This window comes from Budorcas taxicolor, chromosome 3 (assembly GCF_023091745.1).
Source record: "Budorcas taxicolor isolate Tak-1 chromosome 3, Takin1.1, whole genome shotgun sequence".
Taxonomy (NCBI): Eukaryota; Metazoa; Chordata; class Mammalia; order Artiodactyla; family Bovidae; genus Budorcas; species Budorcas taxicolor.
The window spans coordinates 32,764,113-32,788,253 of record NC_068912.1 but is presented as its reverse complement, the minus strand read 5'-3'; the positions used below and the strand labels follow the sequence as shown (position 1 = coordinate 32,788,253).

Here is a 24,141-nt window from a genome sequence, read left to right as displayed (position 1 = left end):
AACCTTTTCCTCCTTCCCTGTAATCCCTATCTCTATGCCACTCTCAAACTCTCCAAATCAAAGATAACCAGAGATTAAAATGTCTGGCTCTATTAAGAAAAACTACACTTTACAATTTTAAAAAGTATTAAATGTGGCCATGTTCAGATTTACTTTTCACACAATCTTAGTCATATTTACATATTTCAAAAAAGGGAAGCATTTGCCTAGAGATAACATACTACTTTAAGCAAACAATACATTATATAGCCTGAATTCTAAAACCCATTTTGTATCATGTGAAATTACTTTGTAAAAGTTACAAAACAAACATCCCTCACTCTTAAAAATGTTTGAATTTTTTAATAATGCTGCTATAATAATTTTCTTTCATGAAATTTAAGAAAAACTTACAACAACAGTGAGTAGAAGGTATCGTCATTTTATGGGTAAAGAGACATATAAAGATACAAGCCCATTGGTAAAGCTAAGTTTTGAGCTGATTTCCTATCTTGGATTATATAATTTTAAAAGTACACAATAATTAACTATTGTTGGAATAACATCTGAGCAATTTAGCTAAACATACAAACAATAACAAATATTCAAACTTAGGGAATTCTAGTTGAAGTAATAGAAAAATAGAAAATTTTTCCTTCCAAAAAAAGGTATCTATAGACAAAGATTCATATATCCTATGAGTTATTCATAAAAGTCAAATGTGAGTTAACCTTTTCTGTATTTCTTACATAAAATTTTACAATCAGCTGATGAAAAGACAACTTTTACATTCAAAAACACTTTCAGAATGTCCAACTTAATGCAAAAGTATATGAAAAAACACAGCTATTTCACTGATGCCTTTAAGAACAGCCATTTTATTATTTTTGATGCATCTTCTTACGCATTTCTTCAAGAGCAGCTTCTTTCTCTCTCAGCACTTGCTTAAGTCTTCTTATCTTTTCATCTCTAATGGTTTCTTCTAACTCTGGTGGTGTCATTGGGAAAATATCTTCAGTATAACTTTTATTAAAGGAATGGCTTTGTTCAAAAGCTGTACTTGAGCTCAATGTGCCTTTTGCTTGGTTTCCATGAGTACAGTGCTCTACCTCAGTTCTCTTTTCTTCTCTGGTTTTGTTGCAGTTTGTGAGGATGTTATGGTCTGACACATCTGAAGCTGGTAAAATACTGCTAATGAGCTGGGAACTGGTGACATTAGTTCCTCCATTTATAGTTGTGTTATTAACACTATTGGTCCTTCTCTTCTTTGGGTGATCCATCTTCTTAGTGGTTTTTGCTTTTCTTTTCTTATCAATACCCTGCTGCAATTTTGAGTAAGACATCAAAAGAAAAATATTATTGCTGAATATATATTGTGCTCTTGAATTTAAAAATATGTCCAATTACGAATATTTAGCCATTAAATTCAACTCAACAAAACTACTGAGAACAACTACAGGGAGAAAGTAATGTTTGTCACTGTATGGTATCAAAGTGAATGGCAATGTCCCAATTATACTCACTGAAAATAAATTGCCTATTTTCCTGCTTAAGTCAACTATTAGAAGCTATATTGATCTACCACAAAAGCCTAACAATCATTTGTGAAGAGCCTAAGAAGTAGAATTTAACATTTTTTTCTTTTCATCTGCACAGTAGGCATGTATGAAAGATTATCACTGGGAAAGGTTGACTGGTTTCTGATCTGAAGTTCAGAATATTAAAAAATAAGGAAGCATTTATAAGTAGAATGACAGTAGACAAAATTACAGGGATTTTTTGGTTCATCATTATTGTGTAGATTTCTCTTAAGGCTTATATTAAAAGCAATACTGTAGTGAATATCTACATGCTTATATTTTCCCTACATTTCTGTCATTTATTTTCCTTTTTAAATTTTTTTGGCCACACTGTGCAGCTTGAGGGATCTTAGTTCCCTGAGTAGGGATTGGGCCCTCGACAGTGTGAATGGCAGTCCTAACAACTGGACTGCCAGGAATTCCCTAAACCACATTTTAATTAACTGGGGATATCTTTTTACCTGTGCATATCTTATTTTCTTATATGTTTTGGTATAATACATATAGACAATATTTGTAAGAACTATCATTCATATTAATGCATAAGACTAAAAAATAAAAATCAAGAAAATTAATACATTCATGTATCTTTGGAGTACTTACAAAGGATACTTTAAAATCTATTACCTGTTTTCTCCCTTCCTCCTTCACTATAAACTCTGCCTCTTGGTAAGTTTCACTCTTCACCAAAGGGCTAAAGGAATCAAAACCTTCTCCAGAGCCCAACTGCTGAGCAATCCGAGTAAGGCACACTCTCAGATCTTTAGTGATACCAAATATCTTTTTAAGTTCAGCATCACTCTTCAGATATGACGCCTTATTGCTTCTTCGTTGAGAACTGTTCTTGCCATTTCTTTCTTGAGTAACTTTTTCTAATGTTGATGCCATCTCATTCTGGATCTGGAAATAGGAAAAGAAAACACACAAACAATACTGCCAATTACTTAAGCTATTTAATCACACTAGGAACTAAGTAATTACCTCATCTTACTTAAAATGCCATGCTTTAAAGTCCTAAATGGTTGGATTGCATTACTCTTACATTACCACCCACACTTGAAAAGCTGAACTTTACTGGGCAAAACCAAAATGCTCCCCTACAATTTTACTTTCTTGTACTAGGAAAGTAACAGGTAGTCAATTCTCAAACAAATGAAATGAGAATACAGACTAATAACAAGTTGAAAATAATCTATATGACATTATGTTGGAAATTATCATTTTCTGAAAAACCCTTATACCTTTAATCAATCGTACTTAATCAGAATTTACCTCCTTATATCCCTGGAGTTCAGTGAATTCTGTACAAAAGGGGAAAATACTGAGATTATTAAGTAGACCTCTAAGTACAAATATTTAGAGGTCACACATACACATATCTTAAGTAGAACTGAAATAATTACGTGGATATGTTGGGTAACTGAATGAGAAAGAAGGGCTAGAAAAAGGAAAAGGAAACTTGTATATTAAAAAAAAACAATCAAGATGTTGATAAATTTTTTCCACATATGAATGAAAGGTGTTAATTAGTTAAGCCCTACCACTTCCACCATCTACCTAAAAAACTGCCAGATAGCTCCCTACCACAAAACAAACAAACAAATCTCAGCTCTCCTCTATGTGTAACATTAATCTCTTCATATACTAAAAGTAAGCTCTTAAATATATGTAGGTACATGTACTTATGTGTACAAATATAAGCATGCATATACATATTTACACACATAATTTTACAAAGCTTTGAATTCACATTATCCTTCTCCAACTCTTCTGAATCTTGTTGCTCTGTGATTTGTTTGTTTAATTTTGCTTTGAAGATTTGGCATGCCAAATGATTCAAGAGAAAAATACTGTTTGGGCTTCATTACACTTCTCAAACATTTCCCTCAAATGAAAGCTTTGGCTTAAGCATTCACGTGTGTATGGTATGTATATGATGAAAAGGAGGATGGGAGAGGAGGGAAAAAGAGGTATCATAGATAACTAACTTTAAGAATCAAGACAGAAAATTTTTCTATATACATAAGATAAAAAGAACACCCTGACATGGGAAAATTACCTTTGGTTCTTGGTCTCTGAAAACACACTGTTGTGAAGTAACAGTTGTTGCATCAACAGAGGAACTTATTTTCTCTATGCTCTGGATGATATTTCCTTTCCTGGGGGCATTTTGTCCTGTACTAAATCCATCTGGTAAGACTGGCTTTGAGAATAAAGTCTTACTCTGCTTTAAGTAGTTAATAGATTGGTTCATACTATGTGGGTTTGGGGCAGAAAGAGATGGTTTCTCCACTTTCTTATTCTTCTCTGCCCTTAAATTGGCCATGGAAGCAAGCTGAGTATTTGAAACTGATTTTGTCTCCATCTGGGAAGATTTATTTTTAGCCAAAACAATATTTACAACCTCTCTGGATATTTCTGTGACTGGACTTGAACTCACTATCTGTGATGCATCTTTTCTTGGTGGAATATCAGAAGAAACTGAATTCTGTTTGTCAATTACTGATGGCAAAACATCTGTCCCCTTTTTAGCCAAGAGATAGACTTTCCCATTAAACATAACCAGAGCATTATCTTTAATAGGCATACTTTTGGATTGTGTCCCACTAGGACTGATGGTACTCAATGGTGGCATATTTACAGCATTATCTCCCAAATTTTTTCTATCTACAAAAGTTTTTAAAATCTTTGAAGCCACATTATTTGAAGATTTAACAGGAACAATAGATGGAGTGCAAGGCTGTAGATTTTCTTGAAAAATCCATTTCACTGGAGCAACTTGAGAATGCTGACCACCTTTTAACTGTGTCTCTTTAGCAACATTCATTGGAATCTGTGTGGTGTTTAGTATCATTGGCTTTGCTATTTCTGTAACAGGTTTTGGGTAAATGTTGTGAAAGTTCTTGGTAACTACATTTTTCACTGTATTTACAGGAGATACATAAATAACAGTAGGTATTTGGGAGGGCTCAACTGTTCCTGAGGTACTTGTGGTGGCAGTTGCAAGTATCTTTTGCTGAACTGAAGGAGGCAATGATGACGCTGGTACAGATTTCACTTCAGCATGGGCTGGAATCTGTAAATGATGCCCAGAAGGCAAAACCGGAGACTTCACAGTCATTGGGAGACTCTGGGTATTTACTAAAATGTAAGATGAATCATTTTGTGTTGAAGAGGGAGAAACAGCAAATGTTTGCATGGTGAGTCCATCAATTTTCACACCATGACTCTGAACTTTAGAAACTGATGAAGTAAAATTTTCAGTTCCCACAGAAGTAACTCTAACTTTTTCTGCTGTATCTACTGTTCTTGTAAGAAAATAGTTTGAAGAACTGGCTGGCTGAAAAATGGGCAATTGAACTGATGCACTTGTGGAAGAGCTGGAAATCTGAGTCTGAAAAGTAACTTGAACTGGACTTCCTGTATTCCCTTTCAAAGCATCAGACATGACTGAAGATTGAACTAGTGGCATAAGATTTCCAGAGGAATTAGGAATTGGAAGTAATTGCAGGAGGTTTTTTCCATCCGAGCCAATCGTCTGAACTACTTGGTACATGCAGCCTGAAACACTTAAAAAAAGATTGAGTAAATAAATACAACATACTACATGGTATATACATTTTATTTAAAAACAAGTATTTGTAAATATTATTTTTTAAAGTAAAAATTTATAAAATATAAGTATGTAATTTGACACTTTGAGTTTTCAAAGTGAAATACTGCAAAGGAAAAATTTTGAAGTAGAAGAGATAATCAAAGATATGGCAAGCTTTGATTTAGATCTTCTCATATGATTAGGCAATGCATATGAGATACTAGCATTTATTCCTAAAACTAAAAGTAGATTTTTCTAAGGTTTTATCTTGTATAAAATTTCACCTACTAGAATACGCTCTTCTTAAACCACGTATTCTCCCTTCTTCTTTTCCTTAAATTCTTTCTTCTAGTCCTTCTTCTTTACTATTACTGACCATGATTCTCATTTTACCTCCATTTATGTCATTCTATTTCCCTTGCTCTTTTCTTTCCCTAGCTAATCTGTTCTGTATTCTTCCGACTGATAATGACAAGTTCTACTGTCAGCTATTATTTTGCTCAACACATCTCTTAAGACACCACCTTCATGCATCACATGTCTGGAGACTAAACTGAGTTACTCATGTAGGAAGCAGATTCTTCTTTGATTTCAGTATGTTTGACATTTAGTACTAAATAGCTCTTGGTATGGCAATTACTCATATTAGGTTCAACTGTCAAGCCATATTTTAATAGCAACATCATTTCAGCTGAATGGCTTTCAATGAATATGGAATATGAATGACATCATTCCCTGTAAACTATCAAATACACTGGAAGTCAGTATTTCTTTTTAACAGCCTATTTTGATCCTGATAGTTATTAGCTATTACTTAGCACAGGTTGTCTGATTTTAAAGAAAAAATAAATACATACCAGTATCAGATTATATAATCAATTATCTGTAGATTAGTTAAATGCAGACAACTAAAGCTGTATACCTAAAACCAACCTTCAGCTCTTGGAATACTAAACCCTTAGTATGGGAATCAGGGTCATCACAGATGCTATTAGTTATTAATTAGTTACTCTTCATCCACCCATGTAACTTAAAGTCTCAACATAAATGATATTTCCCAGAAGATACATCCTCTGGCCACTTTTAACTACCCTTGCTCCTCCTTCATAATTAATAACATTACATCTATTAATGTTTGTCATGGAATATATATATCACAAGTTTTTACCATATCTTAACTTTTTTTTCACCAGTTTATATACTGTCTCTCATGCTAAATTCTCGCAATATGGGTACAGAGTCCATGTCCTACACAGTTAACACGGCCTTATATGACTAAGATCAGATGAAAAAAAATTAAGAATGAAAAATAATGAAATAATAATTAGAATTCTCAGTAGTGTAAAGGTATGTTTTACTACTTAAACGTGTTTTTTAAGCCTCAGGTATTAATACAAATCAAAGTAAAAAATTCTATGCAGTACACAAACTAAGAATGCTTTAAAAAAATTTTTTTTAAAAATCACAAATATTTTGTGATATGTAAAAATTATGAATTTCAAAGTCACTGATGGACAGGGAGGCCTGGTGCGCTGTGGTTCATGGGATTGCAAAGAGTCAGACACGACTGAGAAACTCAACTGAACTGATCCATAGTTTTATTAGTACAGTCACCCCTACTTTTTATGTACTGTACATGGCTGTTCTCATGCTACAACAAGAGTTCAGTAGTTGCAGCAGAGATTATATGGCCTATATAGCCTGAGTATTTACTATCTAGCCCTTCATAGAAAATGTTTGCTAGCTTCCAATGTAGTTTAACCCACAATCCCTAAAAGAACTTAAACTGTTGAGTTCATGAATATGTAAATAGGCAATTATCATTGAGATAATGATCTATTTGTATGACAACAAACATGCTTACTCCTTTCTTAAAACATTTTCTTCCTAAGGCTTCCTAGATACCATATTCTTCTATCTTTGTAGTGGTTCCTGAGTTTTCTTTGCCAACTCCATCCTTGAATCAGCCTTAAAATGTTGGAAATCAACAAAGTTTAAAGTGAACTCTTCCTACTCAATAAGCTTTGCCCCACATGATTTATTTTATATACATGACAAATTACCATTTATATACCAACAATTCAAATGTTTATATCTTAGCTCTTTTGAGTCAGATTTGTATGTCCAACTTCCCTCTTGACATTTCCATTCACAATCGCAAATGCACCTAAAACTAAACAGTCTTTTCCAGTGTTCTTCCTTCAGTAAATGGTATCCCAACTATCTTAGATACCTAAATCTAAGTAAGTAATTCCAGCTTTCTAACCATATGTATCCAACCTATCGCAAAATCCTATTGCTATTATTTCCTAAATTTCTCTTGATCTAGTCAACTGTTTCCAAATCAATTATTTCCACTCCAGTCTCTCTGGCTTGGTCTGTTATAGTAGCTTAACAACCGATCTTTTCTTCAGTCTATCGTCTTCTCTTCAAATTACTTAGCACTCTTAAAGCTGGCTGGCCCTTCCCTACTTAAAATGTTTCATCAACTTCCCACTTTCTCTGAGTGGTAAAAAGGAAACCAAGAGATTCTGAGGAAATTGAAGACAAAGGAAGAAAGAGTTTCAAGAAAACTGGGTAATCCCACTGAAAGTTTCTGAGAGACCAAATCAAAGGCAGATTACAAATGTATACAAAAACTACTGGCATAAGGATCACTGATAGCATTAAAGGGCAGTTTTGTGTGGGAAGAAGTTGGTAGGAGTGAATATGAAGAAAGAATATGAAAACAACAAGGATAGATAACACTTTTATGAACTTTGGATGTAAAGGTAAAGAGAAAAACTGGCAAGTAGCTGGAAACTAAATGAGGTCAAAGAGGAGAATTTTTTTTTTTTTTTTTTTAATGTTAGGTAAACTAGAGCAGCAGTCCCTGTTCTTTTTGGCACCAGGGACTAGCTTCATGGAAGACAACTTTTCCATGAACCAGGGTGGGGGGATGATTTCAGGATGATTCAATCACATTACATTTATCATGCATTTTATTTCTATTATTATTACATCAGTTATTACATCAGCTCCACCTCAGACCATCAGGCATTAGATCCGGAAGCTGAGGATCTCTGAATTTGAGCATGAGTATTCATGTGAGTCACCAAAAGGAAGAGACTGGAAATAAAGGAGAAAGAGGGATAATTAATAATGTAAAGTTTGAAAAAGGAGGTAGGAAATTGAGACCACAAGTCAGGTGAAGAGACTAAACCTTAAAGAGACCTGGGGAAGTGTCTCTTTTCATTGGAAAAGAGGATAGGTACATTTGGAGGTAAGTTTAAAGCTTTGGCATTACAAGGTTGAGGTAATTCTGATCTAGTGACTTTTATTTTCACTGTGAAATAAGGAAGTAACATCATTTGTTAAGAAGAGCAAAAATAGGGAGAGATTTAAAGAAATCGAAAACACAAAAAATCTCAAATAGCCAAAGCAATCTTGAGAAAGAAGAATGGAACTGGAGGAATCAACCTACCTGACTTTAGGCTCTACTACAAAGCCACAGTCATCAAGACAGTATGGTACTGGCACAAAGACAGAAATATAGATCAATGGAACAAAATAGAAACCCCAGAGGTAAATCCACACACCTATGGACACCTGATCTTTGACAAAGGAGGCAAGAATATACAACGGAGAAAAGACAATCTTTTTAACAAGTGGTGCTGGGAAAACTGGTCAACCATTTGTAAAAGAATGAAACTACAATGGCACCCCACTCCAGTACTCTTGCCTGGAAAATATCATTGACAGAGGAGCCTGGTGGGCTGCAGTCCATGGGGTCGCAACTTCACTGTCAGTTTCACTTTTCACTTTCATGCACTGGAGAAGGAGATGGCAACCCACCCCAGTGTTCTTGCCTGGAGAATCCCAGGGATGGCGGAGCCTGGTGGGCTGCCGTCTATGAGGTCGCACAGAGTCGGACACGACTGAAGTGACTTAGCAGCAACTTAGCAGTAGCAGAACACTTTCTAACACCATTTACAAAAATAAACTCAAAATGGATTAAAGATCTAAACGTTAAGACCAGAAACTATTAAACTCCTAGAGGAGAACATAGGCAAAACACTCTCTGACATAAGTCACAGCAGGATCCTCTATGACCCACCTCCCAGAATATTGGAAATAAAAGCAAAACTAAAAAAATGGGACCTAATTAAAATTAAAAGTTTCTGCACAACAAAGAAAACTCCAAGGCGAAAAGACAACCTTCAGAATGGGAGAAAATAATAGCAAATGAAGCAACTGACAAAGAACTAACCTCAAAAATATACAAGCAACACCCGAACCTCAATTACAGAAAAATAAACGACCCAATCAAAAATGGGCCAAAGAACTAAACAGACATTTCTCCAAAGAAGACATACAGATGGCTAACAAACACATGAAAAGATGCTCAACATCACTCATTATTAGAGAAATGCAAATCAAAACCACAATGAGGTACCATTTCATGCCTGTCAGAATGGCTGCTATCAGAAAGTCTACAAACAATAAATGCTGGAGAGGGTGTGGAGAAAAGGGAATCCTCTTACACTGTTGGTGGGAATGCAAACTAGTACAGCCACTATGGAGAACAGTGTGGAGCTTCCTTAAAAAACTGGAAATAGAACTGCCTTACGACCCAGCAATTCCACTGCTGGGCATACACACCAAGAAAACCAGAATTGAAAGAGACGTGTACCCCAATGTTCATCGCAGCACTGTTTGTAATAGCCAGGTCATGGAAGCATGGAGAAGGCAACGGCAACCCACTCCAGTACTCTTGTCTGGAAAATCCCATGGACGGAGGAGCCTGGTAGGCTGCAGTCCATGGGGTCGCGAAGAGTCTGACATGACTGAGAGACTTCACTTTCACTTTTCACTTTCATGCATTGGAGGAGGAAATGGCAACCCACTCCAATATTCTTGCCTGGAGAATCCCAGGGACAGAGAAGCCTGGTGGGCTGCCATCTATGGGGTCGCACAGAGTCAGACACGACTGAAGTGACTTAGCAGCAGCAGGTCACGGAAGCAACCTAGATGTCCATGAGCAGACGAATGGATAAGAAAGCTGTGGTACATATACACAATGGAGTATTACTCAGCCATTAAAAAGAATACATTTGAATCAGTTCTAATGAGGTGGATGAAACTGGAACCTATTATACAAAGTGAAGTAAGCCAGAAAGAAAAACACCAATACAGTATACTAACGCATGTATGTGGAATTTAGAAAGATGGTACCGATAACCCTGTGTGCAACACAGCAAAAGAGACACAGATGTACAGAACAGTCTTTTGGACTCTGTGGGAGAGGGTGAGGGGTGGGATGATTTGGGAGAATGGCACTGAAACATACATAATATCATGTGAAACGAATTGCCAGTCCAGGTTCGATGCATGATACTAGATGCTTGGGGATGGTGCACTGGGATGACCTAGAGGGATGGTATGGGGAGGGAGGTATGAGGGGGTTGCAGGATGGGAAACACATGTACACCCGTGGCAGATTCATGTTAATGTATGGCAAAACCAATATAATATTGCAAAGTTAAAAAAAAAAACACACACACACACAAATACAATATGAGAAAAACTTCGCTAGGGAAAAAAAATAAAAAAGATGCAAAAACAGTCTTTTAGCAAGAATAAGCTGACTTTAGAAAATATCAGCATCATCAGACACTGTAAATGGCCCAGAAAGATAGGTAACAATCATTAATTTACAGTGATAGCAACTGTACTGGTTAGTCTCCTTGTTTTACCAGGTATAGCCAAAGAGAAAGTGTTATCACTAAGTTCATCCAAGGTTGCAGTGGCTTCAGAAGGGTGTAACAAAAATCAAAGAGGAGCAAATGAATTTCAGGGTATTGAAAATTTTTTTCAAATAATGAAATGTAGAATCTCTTCAGGATGGGATGAAAATGAGAAGATAAAAGGCTAACATCTAGGGAGAAAGGTGCTTCCCTGGTGGCTCAGACAGTCAAGAATCTGCCTACAATGCAAGAAAGCCGGGTTTGATCCCTGGATGAGAAGACCTAGAGAAGGTAATGGATACCCACTCCAGTATTCTTGCCTGGAGAACTCCCCAGACAGAGGAGCCTGGCAGGCAGCAGTCCATGATGTTGCAAAGAGTCGGACGTCACTGAGCAACTAACATTTTCACTTTCATAGGGACAAAATAAAGGGAATGGACTGAAGGTCCAGATAAAAAAGTCAGCGTGGGAGTACTTAAAACAACTAAGCTAAAACACAGGAACTGGTGTTTGGAAAGCAGGATGCCTAAAACCAAGAATTCTGTAAATGCAGCAATTTCATCTGATAACAACAACTACAGAAGTGGCTTGATGGTGATAGAATGGAGAAAACATTGAAGAAAAAGATCTATGAACTGAAAGACCAGGTGACAAAAGAGATTACTCATATAGATGCTGAAGTCATTTGGATTAGAGAGATGATTAGGATGTGGGTGCTTACATTCAGTGACAGGAAGTTGGTACATTTGTTAATGAACCACAGTTAAAACCATCTACCAACTTTCTGTTGCTGATACGCTAGAAAGTTGACTTGAAGCTCACTGTCTTCTGCAATCTATTTTTTTCCCCCATATTCTACTACACCTTATTTTCAAAGATTATCAAGTATGTCCTCACATTTAAATCTGGCTTACTCTCTGTCTTCATTTCCTAGGTGCTCTCTGCTGAAGCTAACATTGGTAGCTAATTATCTCCCTATCTGGAACTTCTTCCTAACACCGTTTCCATTGTGTACAGTATTTCTTTTGTCTTTCTTACTGTTCTATTTCGTATTAATTTTCTGCATTTTAAGCATCCAATTATGACTACTCCTGAAAGTACAGTTCTTGACTATTTTTCTTTCAAGACATTCCTTTGTAAATCAACCATACTTCAATTAAAAAAAAAAAACAACTTTTTAAAGGCATTCTTCCATAAAGACTGCATCAAGGTAACAGTTCAAAGCTTCATCTATTATCTTGAATTATCTCCTTTGCAATAATGACTCTATTATTTATCTCTATTTATTCCTATTCCTTAATATTTATCTCAATGCCATATTTGTACTGTCTGACCAAATATTTTCACTTTTAAAACCATTAAAGTTAAAATTACTCTGTATTGAAAACTAATACTTTCTTATCATCCAGTCATGTGTCAGCATACTATTTTCCAAGTCACTTAGGTCTTAAAATACCTAGTCAGCTCTATCTTTACCACTCTCCTTATTCACCTTTAATTCACTAAGAATACCTTGTATAGATACCTAGATACCTACAAAGGATAAACATACAATAAACGTATGCTGAATGGATCACCAAGTCCATATTTTTCCCCTTTTTCTAACATCTTTGTCGTATTCTCTCTCGTCTTTGCTACTTCTACTTCCTAGATCAGACCTGTATCACCTTGTGTCCTGTCCTCATTATCTCTTTCCTATATTTTTTGGCTTTGACTTTTAAACTAGATTGCTTGACTGAAGCCATTATTATCATGTATCTCTGGCAGACTAAATCACTGTTTTCATCCTGTTACCTTCTTGCTCAAAGTTTCAATAATTCATGACTGCCAATTCAGTTTAATGTTAAAATCATCTACAACCTAGTCCCAACAAATCTCCTATAACACCTCAACATAAAATCTCTGGTCTTATCATAAAGGTCTTTACTATTCTGGATTGTCCCATGTACAATATTTACTCTATTAAAGTTTTTTTTTCGTATCTAACAATTTAAAACAGTTATAAATTGAGGACCAATCCATTTTCTCTATGAACTATCTCCTAGACACTCAAACTCACATTAATTGCTCCCAACTTGGAATCCCTAAAGCACTCTTGTTGTTGCCATTAATGCTGGGAGTTATATAATGCCTTCTGTATTGTCTTTAACCTATTAGGTAATTTTTAAAAATGACCTAAGTCTTCCTCAGTAAAGCTGAAACTCCTTATGGTCACAGACTATATCATTTATTTTGTAATTGTTCTGCCAATAACTAGCACAGAAGGCCCTAACAAAATTATATAAAAAATAACACAACTCTTTGAAATATTTCAAACATATTAAAATGCCTCAATACCTGTATTGTTTAGTTAATGTATTTCATCTGTCAGTAATATCTGACTAACAGTTTAGAAGTTTCAACAGAACAGAATCCATGCTTTTATAATTAATTATTTGCATAGTGGAAAACACATTTTGGACCTCCCTGGTGGCTCTGATGCTATGGAATCTGCCTGCTATGTAGAAGACCTGGGTTTCATCCCTGTGTCAGGAAAATCCGCTGGAGAAGGAAATGGCAACCCACTCCAGTATTCTTGCCTGGAGAATTCCATGGATAGAGGAGCCTGGCAGGCTACAGTCCAAGGGGTCCCAAAGAGTGGGACATGACTGAGCAACTAACACATAGACTTTTAAGGGCTTCCCAGATGGCACTAGTGGTAAACAACCTGCCTGCCAATGCAGAAGATGTAAGAGTTGCAGGTTTGATCCCTGGGTCAGGAAGACCCCCTGGAGGAGGAAATGGCAACCCATTCCAGTATTTTTGCCTGGTGAATCCCATGGACAGAAAAATCTGGCCAACTATAGCCCATAGGGTCACAAAGAGTCCGATGTCACTGAAGTGACTTAGCACACACGTAAACACATTTTAATTAGCACAGTAGTTAAGCAAATCACACAGGCTTCCAACAGGTCATTCACATACTTTATTATATGACCCTTACATTCGTTTTATAAGAAATATTTATACTATACAAACACTTTTAAAATCGAATCCAGAGTTTTCCCCTCTTTTTCACTTCCCCTCAAAAAACGGATGGAAAATACAGTCTCTTCTATGTCAGTATATCAGTAGAGAGTTATATGATCTGCCAGAGACCTATTCATATCTATGTTCTCTATACCTAATAGAGCAACTGGCACACTGTTAACAATATTAGCTAAACTGAATCCTACAAGCTGTAATTTTTTTAAAAATCCATGATTTCCTAATAATAAATGGAATGAGTTACAAAGATTAAACTGAAATGCAGAATGCTAAGGAAAGAAGTGATAAACCAGGATGAAATTCATACTTCTTCAATCACTATACATTTTTTTCAGATACAGAAGAGACATTCCATTTAACATAATAAAGATTATATTCTTCTAGCTAAAGTTAGAACTAAAACTAGAGCCAGATTTTGCATCCCATGCTCTGGTTAGGCCACTTAAACAAAGGATAATCAACATGCTAATTACTTTAAATCAATTAGGATTTGAACTGAGAAATTACATTGGAAAGTTATAGTTTAAGACTTTAAAAGAGAACAGAGAAATGCATTAGAAGATTACTGGCTTCTAATCCTAGCTCTCCCAATTATTAATTGACTTTGGTAAACTTACTTAATTTCTTTGAATCTCTCTTTATTTGTAAGTTTTGTTACAACTGGTTGAGATCGTGATAAGCTCCCAATACATGCTAGATATCATCTTCCATTAAAATATTATAATTGCTGTTCAAGATAAAGTAAATGAATCAGGTAATCTTTTGAAAATGTGAGAACTTTAATAAAAGATATTAAATAAACATTATATAACTTTTGACATTTTTGACTTTTCATTTTGAATGAAGCATTTACAGATTTGATACGGAATCATAAAAATTTTGCAGGTTAGGACTTTTCTGATGGTACAGTGGATAGGAGTCTTCGTGACAATGCAGGGGATGCAGGTTTGATCCCTGGTCCGGGAAGATTCCCCACATCACAGGAAACTAAAGCCCACGTGCCACTATTGAGTCCATACTCTAGAGCCCGTGAGCCACATCTAACGAGCCCCTGTGGTGTAACTACTGAAAATGATGTGCCTAGAGCCTGTGCTCAGCAACAAGAGAAGTCAACACAATGGGAAGCCTGTGCACCATGACCAAGAGTATCCCCTGATCACTGCAACTAGAGAAAGTCCATGCTCAGCAACAAAGACCCAGTGGAACCAAAAATAAATTATTTACAAAATTTTTTGTAGGTTAATAAACATTTTGTAGATAATTTCACAAAATTTTCGACTGCTAAGAGATTTTTTCCAACTTATTCTCTATGACTATTATGACAATCTCTGCATTATTCTCTATTATGCACACACATAATATATACAAGTACATAATGTAGTAACATATGATAATATATTTCACATGACATCATATGCATAACAGATATTGTTATAAATAGTTGTCATTAACTCTAATCCTAATAAACAGTCCAACAAGGTAGGTACTGCCATTCCCATTTTATAGTTGAGAAAATAGAAGTTTAGTAATATTAAAGAACTTATTCAGAATAACATGCTTTCTTGGGCAATCCCATTCACTCTTTTGTATTTACTTTAGCATAGCTCAATATAATATAGTCCTCAAAATTCATGCATAAACTGAGGTATTAACGAGAAATAGATTTCATTTAACCAGTATAGTATGTTCCTCTCTCGAACACACACACACTCAAATCACATAAACAAAGATAATAACACACAGTACAAAACTACATGCACATCAAACTGACAACGGAACATTTTATAACCAAACCAAGTCCCCTGCTGAGGACACCCATTTAGTTCCCTATTTAAGAACAAAGGGTCAAAGGCGGAAAGAAGCCAACTGCCAATCACATGGCATCCTAACTCTTATTATTGTGGGATATATTATCACAGGCTTTTATTATAATTCTTCTAAGCTGATGACTCACAAGTCTCTTTGTGAACTCTGACTCTCAAATTTCCAGCTTTGATTCTACCTGAATTTCAGATTCAAATATCTCACTGATTGCTTTCTTGGTGTATTCCTAATCTCAATTAATTTGCCAGTATCTGCCCAGAAAACTGGCATCATAATTGACCCACTTTTCTTCATACCAATTCACTGACAAGATCTGCCCATTTGCCCCTCTGTATTTCTTCGAAGCCAACCCTTGCTCTACATTCTAGCACAGGCTTTCAGAATCTCTGAAAGGACAACTGAAATACAATCTTTATTCGTCTGACTCAGCACCTCAAATCCACACTGTCATCAGTTACCTAAAATGACATGTGACTGTAACAGTTCCTTTCTTAAAATCCTCAGAAGGGTCTCCAATGGAGAGAAGTCTAATCTCTTTAGCAAATCCTTATGAGCTATCTAGTTATCCTGCTTGTAGTACAGACTCAAACAATAAATATCAATTACTAGTAATACATCATACTGCGTTTTTAAAAAAAATCAATTTCCTCTGCCTGGGTATAGGCATTCATCTTTTAATTGGACAGCTAATACTTAATATTCCCCAACTTGGCCACTCCAGAAACCTTTCCCACAATTTCCTTTCTCTATGCCCTCACAGGATCATCCTGTACATATTATTATTAACAAGTGTATTATGTTATAATTCCCCCTAGATGTTAATGTTTTTCATGGGCATGGTCCATAGCCTATTCTTTAATCAGTCTCTCCATTTAGTACAGTCTGTCACACAATAGGCACTCAGTGAACAGCTTTTAACCAAATGTTTTAACTATACTAAGTGATGAACTAGAACATGAATCTAGGTCTCTGTAACTATCTTCTTTCTCCAACTCTACCAAGGTCTTTGTACCTCAACTGTACCATTCTGACTCCAGCTTTGCTCTTTACATATACAGTCCAAATCTAAATAAACTTAATGCCTACTATCACAGATATCTTCCAGCTTTCTCCTTTGTACTATAAGATTAAATTTGGGTTTTACATTTTATACCCTGATGAATTAAAGAGACACTTTTAAAGCAATCAACATTCTGTATCACATTACCGAAAGCTGTTACAGCAGGGAAGAGGTAACTCAAGAAAAATCCAAGTATCCATAGAAAATAAGAAAATCATATAATCATTTTAAGCTTATAAAAAATGATTTTTTACAATAAAAAGATTATCAGATATGTAAGACCATGAAGCTTCCAAAAAACTAAAGAGCTGACATTAATCCACGTATTTACAAAAGTATCTTTGAATGTCCTGCAGATTAATTATAAAACAACAGAATCAAATATGCAAACAGTAACCAAAATAAATGTCAAAGAGCTTCAGAAAGGCATCTGGCAAATGTCCCAAATACGTGATTTAAAACCTCAAGGATTTGAAGAAAAATGCATTCAAAGATGATAAAAATAACGCATAAACCAGTGAGTTAATTAACTCCAAATAACTGATAAATGTAGAAAACATAATTCGATTTGCAATGTTTTAAAATATAGCCAAAAGTAGAAACAGGATAATAAAGTACACAATAAACAAAAAGTAAGGTTCTTACTCTAATTTCTGGTATTTAAAAAGAATGAAACCCTAAAACAAATTGTATTAAACTAGGATAAATCAAACGTTATCAAATATACAGGTATTGAAACAAGATAGAAGAAATCAGCAACCATTAAAGACTAGTTCCATTTTTGCGTATCCATACAAGGCACTATCTCTGACTTTCCTCTCAACTTCCACCAAAAATAAACCAACAAAAAACGTACATGCACAAAAGCTGGCTCTTGTTCTGACCCGAAATACAATGGCTCTTTCTTGGCAGTTTTCAGTGTAGTTTTAGCTAATCACTTTTGATGACCATTTCATTTTAGATTATCAAGCATGCTTTTTTAAAGTGTTTATCACAATTAGGTTTCATATCTACTCATAACTACCTACTTCCTGGGCTAAAATCTTTACAGAAGTAAAATCGTATCCTGAAAATTATAATAGCTAACATTTAAACAACGCTTTTCTATTTTTACTGCACCAAGTATTTTAGTATATTCATTCTTTTAATCCTTAAAATACCTCTGGGTGTTCTTACTTACAGACTGGAAACCAAGTCACGGCCTCACAAATAGTAACTAGCAAATCAAGGATTAAACGTAGTGATACTGGTTTTCTTCAAACATAAATGCTCGTCCATGATTTTTACATCTCCATTTCTATGATTTCTTCTTCACATTTTCTTCTACAAGGACTCAACCTTTTTTCTCACCACTTATTATATACTCACAAACCATGGATAGTTTAACTTAAAATGCTTACAATTTTGTTCGTTTTATTTCATCTTGAATGATATGTTTTAAAAAAAAGAGTGATACACTATTGCCTAAATTTACAAACAAGTGTCTAAGAAGTACAGGAATCTACCTCTGACAAATGTAGTTCTTCTACATATACATCCAATTCGAGATGGCATTCTCATTATACCTTCTTCAAATATGCTGTTCCAAAGGATTTTACATGATAATTCCTCTTTCATTTTTTAATATCTTCAAATAAAGCTATCATTTGAACAAATTTTAAAAAATTGATTCCCTTATTCTAAAACAACTTTTCAGTTTCTATATTATCAATTACCAAAACAACAACAACCACCTTTCCTTCCCACAAACTCTTACATTACAGATATTTTCCCTGACGATCCAGCGCCACCTGTGCTGCATTTGCTAATTCGCTCTCATTGCTGCGTGTTTTTCTGCGAGTGCGCGAGAATCTTCCAGAAGGTTTTGGTCATACAGGCGCGCCGGCCATGTTGATTTTCCTCTCCCATGGAGATCTACTCTGTCAGCCTATGAAATTCAGACGCTGGAGTCCTGCGGCGCCAGGGCAGAGGCTGACTGCGTCAGACTCTGAAGGGGGACGTGCGCTAAGAGCTCTAAGCGCCAAACTGCCGCGCACTTTCCCTGGAATGCTCACACAGAGGGATCAAAGGCGTCTGAATTGCAGAACGTCAGGAAACGACGGCTGACTCGACATCCTGCTAAGAGACGGGAGAGGGGCCGCCGGGTCGAGGGAGATTAGAAACCGGTACTTACCAATGCGAGGCGTTGCCTGACTTTTCCTCTGTAGGTTTCAAGAAGACCTTCTGTGGGTTATTGGACATTTTATAGGGTTGGGAGGGGCCAATACATCCAGGAAAGGGGGCAGTGTCGGGGCCGAGGTCCTCCAAGGGAAGAGAACGAGAACGAGAGCGAGAGCGAGAGCGAGAGCGAGAGAATGTTGGGCTGGAGTTGTCCCGGAGCACAGAGGGGCTCGAAGCTGAAAGGAGAGAGATGGCAGGCTCTCTAGAGGGCGTATCCTCAGGCTTCGCAGGGAGGCAGCGTAGCCACCAAAAACCGGAAGAATAGAAGAGACGGGGCGGTTCCGTCCCTAGCCTCTCAGAGAAGGGTCTCGAGTCTCCACCCACTCAGCGCCAGGGACTTCGCTCCAGAGCCGCCCGGAGTCAGCGCTGGAGGCGTGGCCTTAATGGCACCGCCCCTATGGGTGCCGGGTCAGCCGTGAACAACCGAGCCAGCAGGGCCCGACCGACCCCGCCCACCAAAGCCGCCAGCTGGCAAAGCTCAGCCCGCCAGCTTCCGGTATCGTCACATCCGTTCACCAAGATGACTGGCTCGCTAGCGCCCCGCCCTTATACTGCGATCCAATCAAAGGTGCTGTCTGCCATCTCTTCTTCCGGATCAAGGAACGAATCGCAAAAGAAAATTCTCCAGATGCCTACGCAAAATAAAATGTTTCCGGGGCAATCGCAAATTTCCTCCCTTTGTATTTGCCGCTGGTCTGTTTTCTTTTCCGCCCGTGCTTTAAAAGACATTGGAGGGCTCTTTCGGAGTCATATGAACTTACGGAGTGAGAAAATTTTAAGACACCTGCCTGTGGCAAGCGTCTGTTTTATTGCTACTTCCTGAGGGTTTCTCGGGTTTTATTCTCTTACTTAAAGGTTTGCCTCGAGACTTAATATACGCTCTCCCTCCACCCCTTAATAGTCGCTGGAAATAACACTGTCATATAGTTTCTTCATTCCCTAAAAGTTTCGTTTCTTGTATTGAGTTACTTTTTGGCATGTTTACCTGAATCTCCAGAGAAATACTTGGCAGAAGTCTCTTGATTACTGTTGTTAAGTCTCTTATCTGAGAAACGGGTTGAGTCTTTGGCTTCAGCTGGGACTAGGAGGAAGTTGTGGGAGGAGTGGTTTAAAAGATCTAGTTTTATTAGCTACCAGCAGTAAAGATGTAAACAGGCTCATACTGTTCAAATTTAGGAGACTGATGTATGGTAGCTAAGTTAAAGGTTTATTTTGGTCTTTTAGAAATGCTAGTTAGTCATTCTCCTAACTCGTTAATGAAATGATGAAAGATGTTGACGTCTCGATTATCATAGAGTAATACTTTTAAACTACTATTCACTCTTTGGTAAAGATTAATTTTGGCGATATCGAATCCTGTGTGTGTGAGTGGTATTTATCTTTCAGCCAAATAGTCCCATACTAAAGAGGAGGCAGAGAGTTGAGCCCTTTTTACTATCTTGGTTTTGATCTTTATCTTCCTCCTGTCTGTGAGACTTCCCTGGTGGCTCAGACGGTAAAGCGTCTGTCCGCAATGCGGGAGACCTGGGTTCAATTTCTGGGTTGGGAAGGGCCCCTGGAGAAGGAAATGGCAATCCACTCCAGCACTCTTGCCTGGAAAATCCCATGGACTGAGGAGCCTGATAGGCTACATCCCATGGGGTCGCAAAGAGTCGGACACGACTGAGTGACTTCACTTCCTGTCTGTGAAAGCAAAATTACTTAAGTGAGTTGCTCATTCTTGGCTTGTTTCATTTTTCTCACCACTCATTTCTTAACTTTTGCGTTTCTTAACTTCTCATATCCATCAGCACTTCTCATAAATGAAGCTCATTGTCACAGATTGGGTTCCCTGGGAGGCAGACTCTTCAGATAGACTTTGGTGGGCAGGACGTTTATTAGGGATCAGTGTCTGTGGAAGGAAGGCATGTTGTTTAGCTGTAAGTCCTGTTGGATTCTTTGTGACCCCATGAACTGTAGCCCAACCTGTCTCCTCTGTCCATGGGATTTCCCAGGCAGGAATGCTTTAGTGGGTTCCCATTTCCTTCTCTAGACGCTCTTCCCTACCTGCAAACCCAAGTCTCCTGCACTGGCTAGCAGATTCCTTATCATTGAGTCACCAGGGAAGCCTAGAAAGGAAGAAAAGGGAGCAAAGTTGGGCAAAGGGAGAAATTAGGTTGTGATGCCCAGTCTTAACAAAGGCCTTAGAGAATCCCACATAGAGCTCTAAAATTAAGATGAACTTTTGAAGCCTTCCCAAGTGGGATTCAGGCTTTGCCAGGGAAGGGTGCATGAGCTTAGGTGAGGAGGATCTCTTTAGCCAAGGCAATTACTCAAGGAGGCATAGCTGAGGCAAAGCTAAAGCATATCTGCTGGCAACGTTCCCAGTTGGAATGTGAGCAGAATAAAACTTTCATTTCCCAAAGAAGTTCTGGGAAATGCATCAGAGTGTCAAATGTACTCATTAAACCACTCATTCAGCTATTTCAGTAGATGCTGTTTATCACGTTTACTTATATCTTTATTCAGTTCAGTTCAGTCGCTCAGTCGTGTCCGACTCTTTGCGACCCCATGAATTGCAGCACGCCAGGCCTCCCTGTCCATCACCAACTCCCAGAGTTCACCCAAACTCATGTCCATTGAGTTAGTGATGCCATCCAGCCATCTCATCCTCTGTCGTCCCCTTCTTCTCCTGCCCCCAATCTCTCCCAGCATCAGACTCTTTTCCAATGAATCAACTATTCACATGAGGTGGTCAAAGTATTGGAGTTTCAGCTTCAGCATCAGTCATTCCAAAGAACACCCAGGACTGATCTTTAGGATGGACTGGTTGGATCTCCTTGCAGTCCAAGGGACTTTCAAGAGCCTTCTCCAACACTACAGTTCAAAAGCATCAATTCTTCGGTGCTCAGCTTTCTTCATAGTCCAACTCTCACATCCATACATGACCACTGGAAAAACCATAGCCTTGACTAGATGGACCTTTGTTGGCAAAGTAATGTCTCTGCTTTTGAATATGCTATCTAGGTTGGTCATAAATTTCCTTCCAAGGAGTAAGTGTCTTTTAATTTCATGGCTGCACTCACCATCTGCAGTGATTTTGGAGCCCCCCAAAAGAAAGTCTGACACTGTTTCCACTGTTTCCCCATCTATTTCCCATGTAGTGATAGGACTGGATGCCATGATCTTAGTTATTCAGCAGCACATTAATCCTTCTACTTGGCACCATTGGTAATGTATTTTCTTGGATTCCCTCCTACTTTTTTATGTACTCATTTTCAGTCTCTTTTGAAGTTTTATCCCTTACATGGCCATTAAGCAGATTTCCTCAAATTTGATCATTGATCCTTTTATTTTCTCTAACTATCCTGTCTCCTAAAGTGACTGTAAACATGCTTCTGGTTTCAATGACCACCTCTAGCCATTTTTATCCAAACACCTACATATTACATGCCAAGCACTACCCTAAGTACTTTTTATAAATATTAATTTGTTTACTCTTAACAGCTAGTGAAAAATAGTACATTCGGTGGAGAAACTGATGCACAGAGAATAATACAACAGCATGGATAAAGGAATGAGACATCAAAGAGAAACAAGAGCATATTAAGATAAAGATATTGCTAGCTAAAAGAGTGACAAATTTAGCAACAACGGACAGAAATCAGTAGATTCACAAATCAACAAATGTAGAGGATGGTTTTATAGACATATATCTCTGAGAAATTAATAGTTAAAACATACAAAAGCTGGTCATAGATTTCAAATTTCTAAACAATGCAATAAACCAGATTGGGACATCAGGTGTGTAAATAACTCTCCACTCATTGAATAATTCACATTATTTTTGAGACCATATAGAATATGTATAAAATAACATACTATATCTACTATGTTTACCAACCATAAGTTGGTTAAAATTAGTTATTCAGATAATTAAGAATTAGCTTTAAGATATATTTGTAAACTGAGTAACCTATTACTAAATTATGCCTGAATTAAAGATGAAATTATAGTGGAAATTAAGTGATTTAAATGTTTGTCATAAAATAATAATATTTAAACACATGAGTTGCATACACTGTAACTAAAGATTCTACATGCTGCAACTAAAAAAATTTGAAAAAATATCCCACATACCACAAGGAAGATCTCGCATACTAAAACTTAGACACAACACAGTCAAAGTAATTAATTAATTTTTAGAAAGCTAAGAATCCAATTTAGACATATTTTTAGAAGCAACAGAATACCAAAGGAAACAAGAATAAGCAAGTGAAGTAAATAATAATAATAATGCAATAAGTTAACAAAGCCACAAGCTGATGCTTTGATAAAATCAATACTAGACATAGACATTAAGAGAGATTAATAAAGCCAAAAAAAAGCAAAAATACAGAATACAAAAGGGAAATGATTATAAATACAGCAGAGATATTTCTTTGCAAGTACTATAACTAATAATTATAACACAAGATTTGTTGAATCCTGCTACAGTGATGGGAGAAGGCAATGGCAACCCACTCCAGTACTCTGGCCTGGTGAATCCCATGGATGGAGGAGCCTGGTAGGCTGCAGTCCATGGGGTCGCTAGGAGTCAAACATGACTGAGGGACTTCACTTTCATGCATTGGAGAAGGAAATGGCAACCCACTCCAGTGTTCTTGCCTGGAGAATCCCAGGGATGGGGGAGCCTGGTGGGCTGCCGTCTCTGGGGTCACACAGAGTCGGACACGACTGAAGCAACTTAGCAGCAGCAGCAGCTACAGTGATGAGCAAGAACTGCTGTTTCCTTCCCCTATATTATACAAGGAAAACATATTCTAAGAACTAAGAACATTGTTGCCTTAAAACTGAACATTCAGAAAACTAAGATCATGGCATCTGATCCCATGGTGAAGTGAAGTCACTCAGTCATCTCCGACTCTTTGTGACCCCATGGACTGTAGCCTACCAGGCTCCTCCGTTCGTGGGATTTTCCAGGCAAGAGTACTGGAGTGGGTTGCCATTTCCTTCTCCAGGAGATCTTCCCAACCCAGGGATCAAACCCAGGTCTCCTTCATTGCAGGCAGACGCTTTACCATCTGAGCCACCAGGGAAGACTCTGGTCCCATAACATCATGGCAAATAGATGGGGAAACAGTGGAAATG

The 24,141-nt window shown here is 37.2% G+C and overlaps 1 protein-coding gene across 1 annotated transcript; it reads right to left on the bottom strand.

Moving 5' to 3' along the window:
- Positions 1–616: 616 nt before the first annotated feature.
- LRIF1 (ligand dependent nuclear receptor interacting factor 1) lies at positions 617–19,253 on the bottom strand. Its single transcript, XM_052637328.1, has 4 exons — positions 18,965–19,253; positions 3,619–5,128; positions 2,187–2,459; positions 617–1,301 (listed from the first exon to the last, which is right to left on the bottom strand). Exons 1-4 carry the CDS (start codon positions 19,030–19,032, stop codon positions 861–863), a joined length of 2,292 nt encoding a protein of 763 aa, XP_052493288.1. The 5' UTR covers positions 19,033–19,253; the 3' UTR covers positions 617–860.
- Between the last annotated feature and the right edge of the window lie 4,888 nt (positions 19,254–24,141).